At 40.0% G+C, this 18236-nt stretch overlaps 1 protein-coding gene across 1 annotated transcript in view; it reads right to left on the bottom strand.

Annotated features, from left to right (window-relative positions):
• MCU (mitochondrial calcium uniporter) overlaps window positions 1-18236 on the bottom strand; it is a 197401-nt gene that overhangs the window by 20808 nt on the left and 158357 nt on the right. Inside the window, exons 3-4 of the mRNA XM_003271237.4 lie at window positions 7933-8103; window positions 6723-6827 (exon numbers count right to left, since the gene is read on the bottom strand). Of these exons, the coding sequence (XP_003271285.1) occupies window positions 6723-6827; window positions 7933-8103 (276 nt within the window). The remainder of the gene's footprint in view (window positions 1-6722; window positions 6828-7932; window positions 8104-18236) is intronic.

The raw sequence follows: 18236 nt of genomic DNA, 5'->3' as shown, positions 1-18236 counted from the left end.
TATAGCTTTAAACTGTCCAAAGTTACCAGAAGAAGAAACTGCATTCTAGGAGGCTGAAGTAACTTGTTCAGAACATCACAGTAAGGGGTAGAGTCCAGGTCTCCTGATTTCTAGGCCTGGAGCTACACTACAGTGCTTCTACTATACCAATACTAAATCTCTCCTGCAAGCTCAGTTCCCTTTCATGAACTATTTTATTAGATAAAGCAGATTTGTTCCATCTTCCCCATGTATATATAAAAATCTAGTATTGGCCAGGCGCGGCCTGTAATCCCAGCACTTTGGGAGGCCAAGGTGGACAAATCATGAGGTCAGGAGTTCGAGACCAGCCCGGCCAACATCATGAAACCCCACCTCTACTAAAAATACAGAAATTAGCCGGGCGTGGTGGCGCGTGCCTGTAATCCCAGCTACTGGGGAGGCTGAGGCTGGAGACTCGCTTGAACCTGGAGGCGGAGGTTGTAGTAAGCTGAGATTATGCCACTGTACTCTAGCCTCAAAACAAAAACAAAAAACAAACAAAAAACCACAAAAAAACCCTAGTATTATTCCTCTTAAACATCCTGAACCTAGTGCCTTCTATTTCTTTCCTCCGTTTAGCCCTTTCACTAAAGCATTGCAACGCAGGGCAGAGGAACGGAACATGCTTATTCAATGAATGGCATCCCTCTTAAATACAGAATTTCAAACCACTCTCTTACTGTAGTCAGCTGAAAAAGAGTGGTGGTACCTTGGACGCCAGCAATACCTTCCTCAACCAGGGCCAGAAAGACACAAGGTAGAAACAAAATTTGAGCCTATTTTGCATTTTATCAAAAGAAGAAAAAAAGATTTTCTTTACTATGTTTAAAAACCAGGGAAGGCCGGGCATGGTGGCTCACACCTGTAATCCCAGCACTTTGGGAGGCCAAGGAGGGTGAGGATCATGAGGTCAGGAGATTGAGACCATTCTGGCTAACACGGTGAAACCCTGTCTCTACTAAAAATACAAAAAAATTAGCCGGGCATGGTGGCAGGCGCCTGTAGTCCCATCTACTTGGGAGGCTGAGACAGGAGAATGGCATGAACCCAGGAGGCAGAGCTTGCAGTGAGCCAAGATTGCACCACTGCACTCCAGCCTGGGCAACAGAGCGAGACTCCATCTCAAAAAAAAAAAAAAAAAAAAAAAAACCACAGCCTGGGCAACATAGGGAAACCTCATCTCTACAAAAAATAAAAAATTTGCCAGGTGTGTGGCGTGTGCCTATAGTCCTAGCTACTTGGGATGCTGAGGTGGGAGGATCTGCTTGCTTGAGCCTGGGAGGTCAAGGCTGCAATGAGCTGTGATCACAACACTGCGCTCCAGCCTGGGTGACAGAGTGAGACCCTGTCTCAAAAAAATAATTAAATTTAAAATCAAGGAAAACAAAGTGTTTATGGATTTAAAATCATATTGAGTTTCTGCGAGAGATGGTATCTGATGGCATAATCTCTCACTAGCAAATAGCAGAACTAAGAGAGCTATGATGTGTGCATCTAAACATTAAAAATGTCTTTTGAAATTCTACACCAATGCTATTGAGTTACTAAAGTTCACACTTCAATTTATGATTATTTCCATGAATTATAGGTTTTTGACCCTTGCAAGCTTTATACCCTAATTTACTTCTAGAGAAGCAAGGTAGATATTCCAGAGTTCCTGGATACAGATAAAGCAACGGGTTGTTTTAGGCTGCCAAATCACCAGGGAATCAAATACAATCCCCTGTTTTTTCAATTTCTACCTTTTCTTATTCAATTTGAGAAAAGCTTTATTTAAAAAACTAAATGTTCATTTCTGTTTAAAAAATACAGTTATTACAGAAATGGTTGGTATTTATTAATTGATTAAAATACCTTTAGTTTTTGACAACATAATACATGGAAACTCACATCTTAACTTTCCTGATTGTTATACTTTATATAGCATTATATTAGTGAACTTTCAGAAAGTTACCAATAGAAAATCTAAACAGGTGAACTCTCTAAATAATTTACACAAAAACACACCTCTGTAAAATAGGACTTGTACTTCTGTTATTTTAAAGAGAACTTCTAGCCCGAGAATCAGGGAATAAAGAAGAAAAACACATTAGCATAGCTGATAAATGGCCAACTGTCCCTGGTCTACATGTTTAATTATTCCAACTTCAAAAAATCTGATTTGATAATGTCTTACTACAGTTGACCCTTGAACAATGTGGCGGGGGGTGGGGGGGGGTTGGGGCACCACCCTCCTACTTTTGAAACCTCAAAAACTTAACTACTAATGGCCTACCTGGACTAGAAGCCTTACCAATAACATAATTAACGAATGTTTTGTATATGTATTATATACTGTATTCTTACAGTAAAGCCAGAGAAAAGAAAACATTAAAATCATAAAGAAGGGAAAATAAATTTATAGTGTTGTACTGTATTTATCTACATTGTAAGTTTACATTGTCTGTTTACAAGATAAATCATCTGTCTAAAATGATGGGCAACCATAGCTGCAGACCTCAGTCTACGGTACATATCAAGCAATCCAACTTTTTCTTGCAATGTCATATCACTTTTCTCTGCTTCTTGGGAGCATTTCCAGCATCACTGGTAGCACTTCGTATGGGTCCCACAGTGTTATTCAAGGTGGACTAAACACAAAAAAATTTCGAGAACTGAAAGAGATCAATTTTTACTGCAATAGACAATTTACTGGAAAGAAGAACTATCCATGAGGAGATAATTAGCACCACACAGCATTTTAAAACTGTGTGGTATGTGATATTAAAAACACTTGAGTTTACCGCAATAGCAACAAGAGGTGGCTATGAAATTACTAGAGTTGGCTGGGCGCGGTGGCTCACACTTGTAATCCCAGCACTTTGGGAGGCCGAGGCGGGCGGATTATGAGGTCAGGAGATCGAGACCACGGTGAAACCCCGTCTCTACTAAAAATACAAAAAATTAGCCGGGCGTGGTGGCGGGCGCCTATAGTCCCAGCTACTTGGAGAGGCTGAGGCAGAAGAATGGCGTGAACCTCGGAGGCGGAGCTTGCAGTGAGCCGAGATTGCGCCACTGCACTCCAGCCTGGGCGACAGAGCGAGACTCCGTTTCGAAAAAAAAAAAAAGAAATTACTAGAGTAGTAATTTCTCTATGTACTAGAGTCAATTTTATGCAGATATTATTTAATACTGCATCTTTACATTTGTTTACATTTCTGTCAACTGCAAATGGCATCATGCATGGTCTATGTGTGCATAAGTTTTGATAATTTTTAACTTTTTATAATAGATATGTATATATTTTATGGTAGTAAACGATAAAAAATAGGAAGGGTGTGGTGGTTCATGCCTGTAATCCCAGCACTTTGGGAGGCCGAGGTGGGTGGATCACCTGAGGTCAGGAGTTCAAGACCTGCCTGGCCAACATGGTGAAACCCCATCTCTACTAAAAATACAAAAATTAGCCAGGCATGGTGGCACGTGCCTGTAATCCCAGTTACAGGGAGGCTGAGGGAGGAGAATAATTTGAACTCGGGAGGCAGAGGTTGCAGTGAACTGAGATTGCACTGCTGCACTCCAGCCTGGGGGACAGAGAGAGACTGTCTCAAAAATAAAATAAAATAAAATAAAATAAGATAGACTTGTGTCTACACATATTTCATGCGTTCATGACATACTTAACTTTTCTTAATTTTTTAGATATTTCTAGGTTATGTGGTTCGTTTGCAAGGTTTTTCAAACCTGCTTTGTTCAACAGTCAACTGTATTTAAAGAATATCTTTCCATTCTTACTATTTAAGGATACTTTTATATACTTTCTCCCAGCTAGCTCCCTCTCATTTAGCTTAAAGAAAGTGAATATGGCCTCTGCACAATCAAAATGCTACCCAGAGAACACATTTAATTCACTCAATGTAGAAGGAATCAATGGGGAATACAAAATCACAGTGCCTTCCCTCACAGCATCAAAGAAAAGGACGAAGCAAAATTCAGAGAAGAGATTAATCATTTTTGGTTGGTCAGGGGTCAGAGACAGAAAGAGTATGATCATTAAAGGTTTACTGGAAGAGTCAATATTGACAAGTTTGACTTGAGAAAACAGGGGTTAGAAAGAAAGGCATCTTCGGCAGAGGAAAGTGAGCAAACAGTGAGATGGAAAAGAACGGGGCATAGTTCAGGAAACCACGAAGGAATACACAGTGGAGAAAAAGTAGGCAACATGCAGGAGGGAAAGAAAACATTTTAAAAGGTAGATGTGGACCAGATTACAGAGGAATTTAATAACAGGGTTTCACTCAGAACTTTTCTATGTTACACCCAATTCTTTCTTTTTCTTTTTCTTTTTTTTTTTTAAAAGATGTGTTGCCCAGGCTGGTTGCTACTGTGTTGCCCAGGCTGGTCCCAAACTCCTGGTCTTAAGCAATCCTCCTGCCTCAGCTTCCTAAAGTGCTGGGATTACAGGTGTGAGCCACCTTGCCAGGCCTAAACCCAATTCTTAAAAGCAGGATTGAAAAGAAGGAATATCCTACAGCAGCGGTCCCCCACCCCTGGGGTGCAAACCAGTACTGGTCAGTGGCCTATTAGGAACCAGGCTGCACAGGAGGAGGCCAGTGAGTGAGCATTACTGCCTGAGCTCCACCTCCTGTCAGATCAGCAGCAGCATTAGATCTCATAGAGCACAAACCCTATTGTAAATTGTGCATGTGAGGGATCTAGGTTGTGCGCTTCTTATGAGAATCTAACTGATGCCTGAGGATCTGAGGTGAAACAGTTTCATTCCAAAACCACCGCCTCTGCCCCCGCCCCCACTGTCAGTGGAAAAATTATCTTTAACAAAACTGGTCCCTGGTGCCAAAAAGGTTGGGAACTGCTGTCCTATGGGGCTGGTGGAAGGAGTGGTGGAAGGGGCATTAACAACAGCAGTGAGTTACAATGAATATCAAGGGTAAATAGAGAAACAGGACCAAAAAAGACACAACTCGGCCGGTCGCGGTGGCTCACGCCTGTAATCCTAGCACTTTGGGAGGCCGAGGCGGGCGGATCACAAGGTCAGGAGATCGGGACCATCCTGGCTAACACGGTGAAACCCCATCTCTACTAAAAATACAAAAAATTAGCCAGGTGTGGTGGCAGGCGCCTGTAGTCCCAGCTACTCGGGAGGCTGAGGCAGGAGAATGGCGTGCATCCGGGAGGCGGAACTTTCAGTGAGCCGAGATTGTGCCACTGCACTCTAGCCTGGGTGACAGAGCAAGACTCAGTCTCAAAGAAAAAAAAAAAAAAAGACACAACTCAAAATGCTATTTTAGAGGGCTACTTAGCATTGCACTGTGCAGAGCCATAGCAGAGGCCAGGATGAAAAGAAATATTAGCAATACTGACTCTGTCTTTATTTAAAATTTTGATCATCATGCATTTTTTGCATTAACTCTGGTTTTTTAAAATAGTACATAAAAATACTATTGATCTTGCTGGGTGCGGTGACTCATGGCTATAATCTCAGCACTTTGGGAGGCTGAGGCAGGTGGATAACTTGAGGTCAGGAGTTCAAGACCATTCTGGCCAACATGGCGAAACCCCATTTCTACTAAAAAAAAAAAAAAAAAAAAAAAAATTAGCCTGGCGGCTGGGAATAGTGGCTCATGCCTGTAATCACAGCACTTTAGGAGGCCAAGGTGTATGGATCACCTGAGGTCAAGAGTTCGAGACCAGCCTGACCAATATGGTGAAACCTGTATCTGGCTTGAACCTGGGAAGTGGAGGCTGCAGTAAGCCAGTGTCATGCCACTGTGCTCCAGCCTGGGTGACAGAGTGAGACTCTTAAAAAAAAAACCCAAACAAAAAAACCCGACAATTCTTTATCTTGATTACTGAGTTTTTTGGTGCCCTGTTACAATTTGTGTCTGAGGCGAGCACCTTTCCTTTTCCCATAAAAGCATATACAGGCTGGGAACAGTGGTTCACGCCTGTAATCCCAACACTCTGGGAGGCCAGAGAGGGAGGAGTGCTTGAGCCCAGAAGTTCAAGACCAGCCTGGGCGACATAGTGAGACTTCATCTCTACAAAAAGAAAAAAAATTATCCAGGCATGGTGGCACATGCCTGTAGTCCAAGCTACTCCAGCTGCTTGGGAGGATAATTTGAGGTCGAGGCTGCAGTGAGCTGTGATTATGCCACTGCACTCCATCCTGGGTGACAGGGTGAGACCTTGTCTCAAAAAAACAAAAAACAACAACAACAAAAAATCATGTCATAAGTTCCTAAGAACTATTATTATTGTACAATAATTGACTTTCATATTGCTGACCTTGAGCCATAAAAAAAGCTCAATACTTATTATAATGCTTAAGAGAACAGAGAAGCCTATAGCTTATTTTAAAAAGATATCTCCTGTAATGTTATTAAAGTAGTACAACTTTTGGCCTTTATGAAGGGAAGGGGCTTCAGTTATGTTGGACATTCATTTATGTGAAACAGAGTGACAATGTCAGATAATAAAGCATTCTGGAATCTAGGCAGAATCGAAGTGATTTTAGTCGATGTACTAGCCAAGTACCAAGTACTCAATGAGCTCTTCAACTGAAATAGTGTCTATCTGTATGTAAAACTTTCAGCGTTCTTTGAATACTGTCTGTTTCTTAAGGTTACCCAAGGAAAAAAAATAAAGTTATTTCCAAAAGCCCTTCCCACATTTCTGTGACCTTACCAAGGTTACTATTTTACCTCTTTTTGGTGGTCGTACGTGATATGTTAAGTCATTAATGACCAGCTTAAAGTCATCAAGGAGGAGGAGGTCTATTCCTGTTGAAGCAGCAACGCGAACACCATCTGTGAAAATTTCAAATGAAACTTGTCATAGGTCCATAATTATTCAAGAATGGTCAGGAAAATTCAATCTTCAAAATAGTTTTTAAAAATTACCTCTTCCTTTTAAAATTTCAGTTAACTTTTTGCCTCATTTCCTATGCAAACAAAGTTTAGGTTGAAGCTCTGTTTTTAGGACTCAAGTTTGTGAAGATTTAACAACAGCTTTTCCTGTGAACTATATGAGCAAGTGAAATAATTAATGGTCATAGTTCTATAGGTGTACATTGGAAATCTAGGATCACTGGGAGAGCTGTATGGACTTAACATTGTCTATAATGGAAGCTGGTTGAGTCAAAAAAAAAAAAAACAGTATTTTCTGACATATGGTACTTTTCAGTATAGTCACTGATTAGTTGCCAATAATTCAGTACAGGCAGATGCTGGGGTTAGCAAAGTATTATACATCCACAAGCTGGTCTACTAATTATATTGCCAGATGAGTAGAAATGTGGTAATTGTTAACTGGTGAATCCAGGTGAAGGGTAAATGGGCATTTATTGTACTAACCTTTCAAGTTTTCTGTAGATTTGAAAAATTTTAAAGTAAAAATGAGGAAAAAACAATGGGAAAAAACTTAAAAATGGGAAAAAAACTTAAAAAGATTAAAAAATAAATAAATTAAATATATAAAACGGTAATTTTTAGTGCCTTATTTTATATTCTTTTCAAATCATATACTTCTCTATTTTGGCAAACTTTTCTTTCCAGAGATGAGGGTTTAACTACTGGAAGTATTTATTCTACACCTAAAGTAATGATAAAAAGTCTCAATAATATAAAATGTGATTGATTGTTCATCTTTGCTCATGGCATTATATGTGAGCTGCTTTTGAATGAGATTCCCTGTGCATACACATTTGCTAAAACCGATCAATTATATTCTGAGTACCACTGGGAGAGAAATCACTTCCTCTCCTGGTAAGTGCTAAGCAAAAGAAAAAAGTTTTCTGAAGTTAACAGTATAGGGTTCTTTTGTAGCTACATGTGTGGTATGTATGTATGTGTCTAGAAATGCTGTGGGGTGAAATGAGGGGTAGATGGTAATTAATAATGATGGTGACTATACCTGGTGAATAGATAGCAACTCTGTCAATTCCCCGATCCTCTTCTTGCAGTTGTCGTAAAAACACACCAACAGAGTCAGAGATAGGCTTGAGTGTGAACTGACAGCGTTCACGCCGGGATGGTAGCCTCACAGATATCACAGGTAACCCATTTTGATAAACCACTGTAACATCTGAATGAAAAAGACCCACAAACATATGATAATTGGATTTCAATGTAAGTTAAAGTCATATTATTACTATTCTTGCATGGGGGTCTATTATTAGTGTGATTTAAAATGTTTTCAAAGAAGGTTTAAGTATATGCCCTTTAGCTTTAGTTGAAGGTTATTCTGGGAACTGGCTTATAAAAGATCAAATGGATCACATAGCTCATTTTACAGATATGAAAAAACAGGCAAGGAACTGTCTTCTGAGTGGGTCAAGGAGAGGCTTTCTCAAGGATATCAGGTGAAGTTCTAGATATTGGTGAATACAAGCCCTGGTTCCATTTAGCAAGATTTTATTAAGCAGTCAGAGATTGCTGGGCCAGACTTCATAGCCTGTAGGATGTGGCTCTCGGGATCCAGAGCTTTCAAGAAGTACACTAATAAGTGAGACTCTTACTCCAAAACAGTCAATTCATGTATATATAGTACAGTATTATATCCAAGCTGATAAGTGAGAAACAAAAGTGAAATCCTAAGCCCCTCAACTGACTGAATGGACCCCCTCTTGGCCAAGGGGACCCCAGGGTAAACCTTTAAAGCTAAGTTCTCAGCCACGACAGGATGGGAGGTCAGACACAATTCATTATACCCCTTCCTTGCTAGCCACCATTAGGCATTCTTTCCTAAGGGCTTAAGAGAAACTAGCCCTTTCAAAAGACTCCACCACTGGTATCAACCAATTAACTGACCAACACTGCCCCTCTTTTTTGCCTGACAAGAGGCCACCAACCGTGGAGCGGTTCTGGCCAGTCTACTGAGAATGTGCAGTGAGGGTTTTCACACCCTCTGCTTCATCTTTTGATGCCAGAGAGCTGAAAACTCCACCCTCAGATTATGCTGATGCAGCCATTTTTTGTACACAGGCCCCACGAAGGGGCATGAAGCTCAGTTGTGCATACACACATTTCTCCTTTCATAAATACGCATGGCCTCTCCTATAGCGTACTGAGTATGTATATTTGGCCACCCTGCTCAGCATGCATTCCTGTTCTTTTTGCCTCTTCCTCAAAGTGTCTGTTTCTGGCTTCTGTCACAGCCTGTCAGAATGGCCACCCTGCAGCCTGCAACCTTTATGAGAAATATAGGTCTCCTTTCCAAATTTATGAACCTAGCCATTCTTCAGTTGTCATAAGTTAGCATTCTATCAAAAACAATTCATGTTCTCTTGAATGTCTTCATGAGCTTGGCTAGACAGAACCAAAACTCAGAGTTTAAGATTTTATAACAAAATGTTATGAAGGGAAAATTTATTATGAACTATTAATTGAAGGGATCTTCTACAAAAGTATAGCATAGAATGCCTATTTCCTTATTTTCTCCCTCAGTATTCTTGATTTGTAGGGTCCCAGTAGAGCAATTATCAAAATAACCCTCTTTCAGAATAATTTTCAAATACATTTTTTAAAAAATGCATTTTTAAAATAAAAAAATTTTTACATAAGCAACTAAGCATTTAAAGATGATGTTAGCACTGAGGAAAGAAAACAGGCTTTGGAGTCAAATATGGGACTGAATCTTGGCTCTGTAATTTTGGGCATATTATATAACTTCTCTGAGCCTCACTTTTTTCATATATAAAATGGGCTTTGGCCAGGCATGGTGGCTCATGCCTGTAATCCCAAGCACTTTGGGAGGCCGAGGTGGGCAGATCATGAGGTCAAGAGATTGAGACCATCTTGGCCAATGTGGTGAAACCCTGTCTCTACTAAAAATAAAAAAATTAGCTGGGCGTGGTGGTGCACGCTTGTAGTCCCAGTTACTCGGGAGGCTGAGGCAGGAGAATCACTTCAACCCAGGAGGTGGAGGCTGCAGTGAGCCAAGACTGCGACACTGCATTCCAGCCTGGCAACAGAGTGAGACTCTGTCCGAAAAAAAACAAGGGGGTTTAATCCCTAACTCACAGAGCTGTTGTGAGAAATGAGTGAAATACATAAATAATTTAGAACACTTAGCATATTACATGATACATAAATGATAATGTTTCCTTACTAGCTTCTTTGAAGAATCAAAAGTTGACCAGATGTGGCGACATGTGTCTGTAGTACCAGCTACTCAGGAGGCTGAGGCAGGAGGATTGCTTGAGCCAAGGAGTTTGAATCTCCAGTGAGCTATGATTGCGCCACTGCACTCCAGCCTGAGCAACCGAGTGGGACCCCATGTCTAAAACCATTTTTTTTTTTTTTTTTTGAGACAGGGTCTTGCTCTATCACCCAGGAGTGCAGTGGCATGATCACAGCTCACTGCAGACTCGAGCTCCCAAGCTCAAGTGATTCTCCTGCCTCAGCCTCCCAAATTGCTGGGACTACAGGCGTGCACCACCATGCCAGGCTATTTTTTTTTTTTTTTTTTTTTTGTAGAGACAGGGTTTCACCATGTTGCCCAGGCTGGTCTTGAACTCCTGAGCTTGAGCAGTGACCTGCCTTGGACACCCAAAGTGCTGGGACTAAAGGCATGAGCCACTGTGCCTGGCTTCTAAAAACAATTTTTAAAAATAAAATAAGAGTCAAAAATTACATTCTGTTATGCTTCTAAGGATTTATATCCCTACTAATCGAAGAGTTTATAGCAAATGTGTGTTAAGATTAATGTTTTGGAAATCCAAAATGCATCAAGCTTTCCACGGTTGTAGTTGTAGACATTTACATCTTATTTCCTTGTCTATTCTAGTAGTTTATAAGGCCTACATTATCTACAAAATCTTCACACTAAAATCTTTCATGATTTGAATTTTCAAGAAATAACCCTAATTGAGACATAGTTTATAAATAACAAAACACATTCTTACTTAAAATGGAAATCTGATGAGTTTTTACATAAGAATCAAAATAAAGAACATTTCTATGATTCCCCCAAATTCTCTGATCCCCATCCCAGTTAATCCCTGGGTAACCATTGATCTGATTTTTGTCACCACAGATTATATTAGGTTTTCACAGATTTTTATATAAATAAAATCACGCTATGGTCCCTTTTGTATTTGGCTTCTTTCTCTTGGCATGATTATGAGATTCACCTATGTTGTTATTAGTAGTTCATTAATTAACTAGTTCATTAGTAGTCATTCATTTGTATTACTGAGAAGGGTGTCATTGCATAGACACACCACAACTTGTTTATCTTGTTGATGAACATCTGGGTTGTTTCCAGGTTTTGGCTACTATGAATAAAGCTTTTATGATTATTTGCATACAAGCCTTTGTGTGACATGTTTTCATAGTGTATCTTTCCCTATCCTTTTACCTTATCCATGTTTTATTTAAAGTGAGTTTCCTGTAGAAAGCTTATAGTTGGGTCTTGCTATTTTATCCAATCTAACAATCTCTGCCTTTTAATTAAAGTATGTATATTATTTGCATTTAATGTAATTTAAGTATGGCTGAGTATAAGTCTACCATCTTACTACTTATTTTCTATTTGACCCTACTGTTCTTTCTTCTACTTTTCCTCTATTCTTGCCATTTTTTAGATTAACTATCTTTTAATCTCTTTAAAAAGGATTTTTTCATTTAATCACTATTTATTATAATTTAATCTCTATTTTTTTTTCACTTTTATTTTTTAGAGACATGGTCCTAATCTGTCTCCCAGCCTGGAGTACAGTGGTGTGATCACAGCTCACTGCAGCCTTGATCTCCTGGGCTCAAGTGATCCTCCTACCTCAGGTTCCTGAGTGGCTATAGGCATATGTAACTATGCCTGGATAATTTTTTTTTTGGTGGGGGTAGAGACAGGGTCTCGCTATGTTGCCCAGGCTGACCTTGAACTCCTGGACTCAAGCAATTCTCAAACCTCAGCATCCCAAAGTGCTGGGATTACAGGATTGAGCCACAATGTCCAGGCTAATCTCTGCTATTGACTTCTTAAATATACCTTATTTTATTTATTTTTATTTTTTTTGAGATAGGGTCTTGCTCTGTTGCCCAGGCTGGAGTGTAGTAGTGTGATCTTGGCTCACTGCAACCTCCACCTCCTGAGTTCTAGCCATTCTCCTGCCTCTACTTCCTGGGTAGCTGGCACTACAGGTACCCATCACCACACCCATACTAATTTTTCTTTAGTAGAGACAGGGTTTCACTATGTTGGCCAGGCTGGTCTCAAACTCCTGACCTCAAATGATCCGCCCGCCTTGGCCTCCCAAAGTGCTGGGATTACAGGGGTGAGCCACCACGCCTGGCCCTTATTTTATTTTTTTTAAGCATTACTCTAGAGCAAGTATTGCTAAACTTTTTTCTGTAAAGGCTGAGGTATTAAATATTTTAGACTCTGTCGGTCATAAGATCTCGGTTATAACTATAAACTCTGTTACTGTGGTGCAAAAGCAGCCACAGGCAATATATAAACAAATAGGCATGGCTGTGTTCCAACAAACTTTATTTATAATAAGCAATAGGCTGGCTTTGGCCTGTAGGTCAGGGGGTTGCCAACCCCTAGGCTACAGACTGGTACCATCGAAAAAGCGTCTTGCATGAAACTGGTCCCTGGTGCCAAAAAGGTTGAGGAGCACTGCCGAAGGTCATAGTTTGCTGAATTCTGCTCTATGTTATACATCTTTACCATATCACGGTCAGTCTTCAAATAATATAATATCACTTTAGGTATAGTTTAGAGGACCTTACAACAAATACTTCCATTTCCCCTGCTTGCATTCTTCATGGTATTGTTCTCACATGTTTTTCTACATATATCATAAACTGCACATTATTTTTGTGTGGTTTACCTTTTGATTATCTTTTAAAGAAATTTTGTTTTGCATAGTATATGATAAGAGTTTGTGTATATTCTTATCTTTGTTCCTCTATGTCTTTTTTCCTCTGTCTGCCTTTTTAAAACTTTTACTTTTTAATAAAGACAGGGTCTCATTCCGTTGCCCAGGCTGGAGTTCAGTGGCACCATCATAGCTCACTCAGTCTCAAACTACTGGGCTCACTGGATACTCCCGCCTCAGCCTCCAAAGTAGCTGGGACTACAGGCATGTGCCACCATGCCCAGCTAATTTATTTTATTTTATTTTTGAGACAGAGTCGCGCTCTGTCACCCAGGCTGGAGTGCAGTGGTGTGATCTTGGCTCACTGTAGCCTTCACCTCCCGGGTTCAAGCGATTCTCCTGCCTCAGCCTCCCCAATAGCTGGGATTACAGGTACACAACACCACACTCAGCAAATTTTTGTATTTTTAGTAGAGATAGGGTTTCACCACGTTGGCCAGGCTGGTCTCGAACTCCTGACCTCAGGGGATCCACCTGCCTCAGCCTCCCAAAGTGCTGGGCCAGCTAATTTTTTTAATTTTAATTTTTAATTTTAATTTTTGTAGAGACAGGGTCTCACTATGTTGCCCAGGCTGGTCTCAAGCAATCCCCCTGCCTCAGCTTCCCAAAATGCTGGGCTCACAGGTGTAAGCCACCATGCCCAGCCCTCTGCCTGCTTTTCAACATTTTCCTTTTATCATTGGTTTTCAACAATTTGACTGTGATGTGCTTTTCTTTTCTTTATGAATGGTTGGGAGTTGTTAGATTTTTTAGATCTGGCTTTCCTCAAATTTGGAAAACTTTTGACCTTTATTCAACTATTCTTTTTTTCTGTCTCCTACCCTTCTGGGATTCCAATTACACTTATGTTAGGCCATGTGATATTGTCTCACAGGTCACTGAGGCTTTCTTCATACATTTCAGGGGCTTTTTTTCCCCCTCTCAGCTTCATTTTGGATAGTTTTAATTGCAATATACTTCAACATCATGGATTTTTTTTCTTCTGCAGTGTCTAATTTCCTGGTAATTCCATCTATATGGTGTTTTCATTTCAGACATATTTTTCACCTCTAGAAGTTGCATTTGTTTTTATATCTTCCATTTCTTTTCACATTATACTTACATTTTTCCTTTTCTCTATGAGCATAAGGATCATATTTATGACAGCTATTTTAACATTCTTGGCTGTTTATTCCATTATCTCTGACATTTCTAGGTCTGTTCATTGAATTTTTGGAAGGCTTATTTTTTGCTTCTTCATATGCCTAATAATTTTTGATTGGTGGTTAGAAATTTTTAATTTTACATTGTTGAGTGCTGGATCTTGTACAGTTAAAATACTTGCATGTTAGTTTGGCCCTTTCAAGACTTCAAAAAATTATTTTAGGACAGATCTAGAGAATCTTTATTCTAGGACCAATTTGTCCTTACTTCTAAGATATGGTTCTTCTGAGAATGTCTACCAAATGTTCATGTGTTCAAGTCTATCTCTCTACTGTGGCTAGAGGGAAGCAAAATTATTCATTTTATATTACTGGCAATAGTTATTTTCTAGGAAGTTGTTCTAAGCTGGTCTTGTGGTTTAGAATTCAGCCAAAGCCTCACAGGCTTTGTGAAAAAGAGTAACCACAGATCAAGAAGTAGAGAGAGCTGAATTTAAATACGAGATAGAATCTGTGAGTCTGAAATATATTTGGGGGATCTTGAAACTGTCTTTGCAAAAATTATAAAAGTGAGAAAATTATGACAGTGAAAGACACCTAATCTAACCAACTCCATACTTCCTTTAACCTCCAAACTGCCCTTGGTCATTCCTGGGCTTGGGCCTAGCTAGCTTTGGGAGAAATTTAGTTTTTAGTTTAAATAATATGCCTTCCCCCAAAATAAACTGCCTTCACAAAACTAACGAAAGAGCAACAGGTTAGGAAGATGGGAGGAGGCTGAATTCTGCTAAGATATAAGTGGAAGGGATTACCAAGCCATTATTCCAGAGGTCACAAGATTTGCAACTTCCCCACTCCCACTCATGCAGATAACATCACTGTTGTAGAACCTAAGATTAGCCTTTTGAGATGTCCTTTCAGGCTCCTGTGGCCCCCACCCAGAAGAGGACTCAGCACATGAGGACCATTTTCCACACCCCTATGACTGTATCCACAACCAATCAGCAGCACTCATTCCCTTAGCCCCCTGCCCACCAAACTATCCTTGAAGAATCCTGGCCTCCAATTTGGGGAGACTAATTTGAGTAATAAAACTCCAGTCTCCTGTTCAGCCAGCTCTGTGTGAATTAAACTCTTTCTCTATTGCAATTCTCCTCTCTTGACAAATTGGTTCTATCTAGGCAGTGGGCACAGAGAAGCTGTTGGGCAGTTACAAATGCACTAAAACATCAGTTTCACAGGTAAATGCTTAGGGGTTACTGTTTTAAAATAACTGAGACAAAGTCAACAGAGAATATGGAGGTCTTTCATACCCAATTTAACTTTTTCCTTTAAAGAGCATGATGCTTTTTTCAAGGGAATGAAATAAGAAAGCTTTTGAGAAACTCTACAAGGAATAATGCAATTCAGAGCTGACAAGCCTTTATTATACTGCTTTTGAAATCCCAAGGCCTGCTTCTTTCCTACACAGTAGATTGTAATGTCAACGTTAGATTTCTTAGTTTGCAACTCAGGAATAACAATTGCCAAGGTTCCTCAAGTTTCACAATATAAACAATAAACAGCTGGCTGTAGTGAAGTCACAATGGGTATTCATAAGCTAATGACAGTTGTCAGCCACTATTATCTAGAGACAAAATATTCTTTTAAAGTATAAATTGCATCAAGTGGCTGTTTGGTTGGATTTTTTTATCTTTTGTTTTGATTTCCATATGAATACAATAAGAAATAATATAAGTATGTTCCAGAGCAGTGTGCTTCAAAAAAAGCCTAGAAATTGTGGAGCATTCAACATGAATACTTAGAGCTAGAACATGATAACAGATTTAGGCATAAAAACAAAAAGCTATGGAATTGTGCAGACTCAGAAGAGTAGCACAGGAACTACAAACAATTGCATTTGAAGAAGGAATACATATTTTAAAAACGGCTTTGAGGCATCAGGAGTTGAAAAAAGTCATAAAATACAAATGTTTATTATTTTGTAAAATATTTTTAAAATGCTTGTAAAATATATAGTATGAAGTTTGGCTGGTGTTCAAAATAATGAGTAAAATCTCCACTAAAATATATCACCTGTATATATCTTGAGGGCTTATTATGAAAGAGAACTGGTACACAAGGAAGCACATGTTGGGGTTTTTCTGCAAAGCTACTTGAAGTAGAACTATATATGATGGATGATTTCAGGGGCTTATGATCTTAACATTGTCGATTTCCTCCCCATTTTCTGTAATATTCTGCATCGTAAGTGTGAGATATAATCATAGAATTTCAGTGTTGGAAGGCCAGAGAGATCATGCAAACTAATATCCTTCTTTTGCAGCTAAGAATAATAGAGTCTAGTAACGTTAGATAATATTCCTCAGCCAAGCACGGTGGCTCATGCCTGTAATCCTAGCACTTTGGGAGGCCGAGGCGGGTGGATCACCTGAGGTCAGGAGTTCGAGACCAGTCTGGCCAACGTGGTGAAACTCCATCTCTACTAAAAATACAAAAAATTAGCCGGGTGTAGTGGCAGACACCTGTAATCCTAGCTACTCAGGCACCCAAGGCAGAAGAATTACTTGAACCCAGGAGGTGGAGGGTGCAGTGAGCTGAGATTGTGCCACTGCACTCCAGCCTGGGCAACAAGAGCAAAATTCTGTCTAGAAAAAAAGAAAAAGATAATACTGCTAAGGTCACAATTCAATCCAATTTGGATCTCATCATTTGACTAAGAAATCCTCTTCTAGGTCACACATGACATTAGGTTGCTAAATTCAGTAGAAATTTTAGCTCTTAACTTGCTTGTTTTAGCAGCATCTAATGATGTTAACGACTCCCTCCCTTTGTAAAAAGTTTCCCCACCGGCTTCTATGATGCTTCTAGCTTTTCTTTCCGTCTAGACCTTCTAATTTCCCCTCATAAGCTATTCTTCCTCTATTCATCCCTTAAAAGTTTCTAAGTGCTTTGTCCTAGGCCTCTGTGCTTCTCAATTCACATACTCTCTAGGCAATCTCACGTCCTCCCACAGTCTCATGTAAATGCTGATGATATCCCAAGCCTATATTCAATTGTCTGCTAGAAATTGGGTCTCCCACAGCCATAACTGAAACTCAAAAGTCCTAAAAGTGAATCCATCTTCCCTAACCACCCATAATCTCAACCAATAACACCACCATTATTTTATTTTTGACCAAGCCAGAAAATTACCTGGCAACCTTGACTATTCGTAGAGCCAGAATCTGACATTTCTCATATCTTATCAGTCATCATGTGCTTTCATTCGATTTTTTTTTTTTTTTTTTTTTGGAGTCTTACTCTATCACCCACGCTGGAGTGCAGTGGCGGAATCTCGGCTCACGGCAACCACCACCTCCCAGGCTCAAGCGTTTCTCCTGCCTCAGCCTCCCGAGTAGCTGGGATTACAGGTGCCTGCCACCATGCCCGGCTAATTTTTTGTATTTTTAGTAGAGACGTGGTTTCACTATGTTGGCCAGGCTGGTCTCGAATGCCTGACCTTGTGATCCACCCGTCTTGGCCTCCCAAAGTGCTGGGATTACAGGTGTGAGCCACCAACCCCGGCCCTTTCATTCTATTTTTTAAACAGCTCTAAGCCCTCTGATACTCTCTACACTATCACCATTTTAGTCCAGGCCACCACCATCTCTTTCTTCTATCAGCTACATTGTAATTGGAGTCCTTCATTCCAGCCTTGCTCCAGTTCAATTTTCCACTAAAGCAGGGTGATCTTTTTCCAAATGAAGCCACTATCCTGAAGTTGGTAGTTGGTGTTTACCATTTCCATCCATTTATACACACACACACGCACAGGCAGACACACACACACGCATGCACAAACATACATCTCAATACACAATATTTAGTATTGTGATAGCCAGCCTTCAAGAAGGCTCTCTATAATCCTTGCCTGTAAGTATCTGCTATGGTTTGAATGTCTCCTCCAAAACTTACCTTGAAATTTAATTGCCATGGTGTATATGTGCCACATTTTCTTAATCCAGTCTATCTGGAATACTATGCAGCCATAAAAAATGATGAGTTCATGTCCTTTGTAGGGACATGGATGAAACTGGAAAACATCATTCTCAGTAAACTATCGCAAGGACAAAAAACCAAACACCGCATGTTCTCACTCATAGGTGGGAACTGAACAATAAGAACTCATGGACACAGGAAGGGGAACA

Source organism: Nomascus leucogenys, chromosome 18 (assembly GCF_006542625.1).
Source record: "Nomascus leucogenys isolate Asia chromosome 18, Asia_NLE_v1, whole genome shotgun sequence".
NCBI classification, from domain to species: Eukaryota; Metazoa; Chordata; class Mammalia; order Primates; family Hylobatidae; genus Nomascus; species Nomascus leucogenys.
This window is presented reverse-complemented; position numbering and strand designations above follow the sequence as displayed.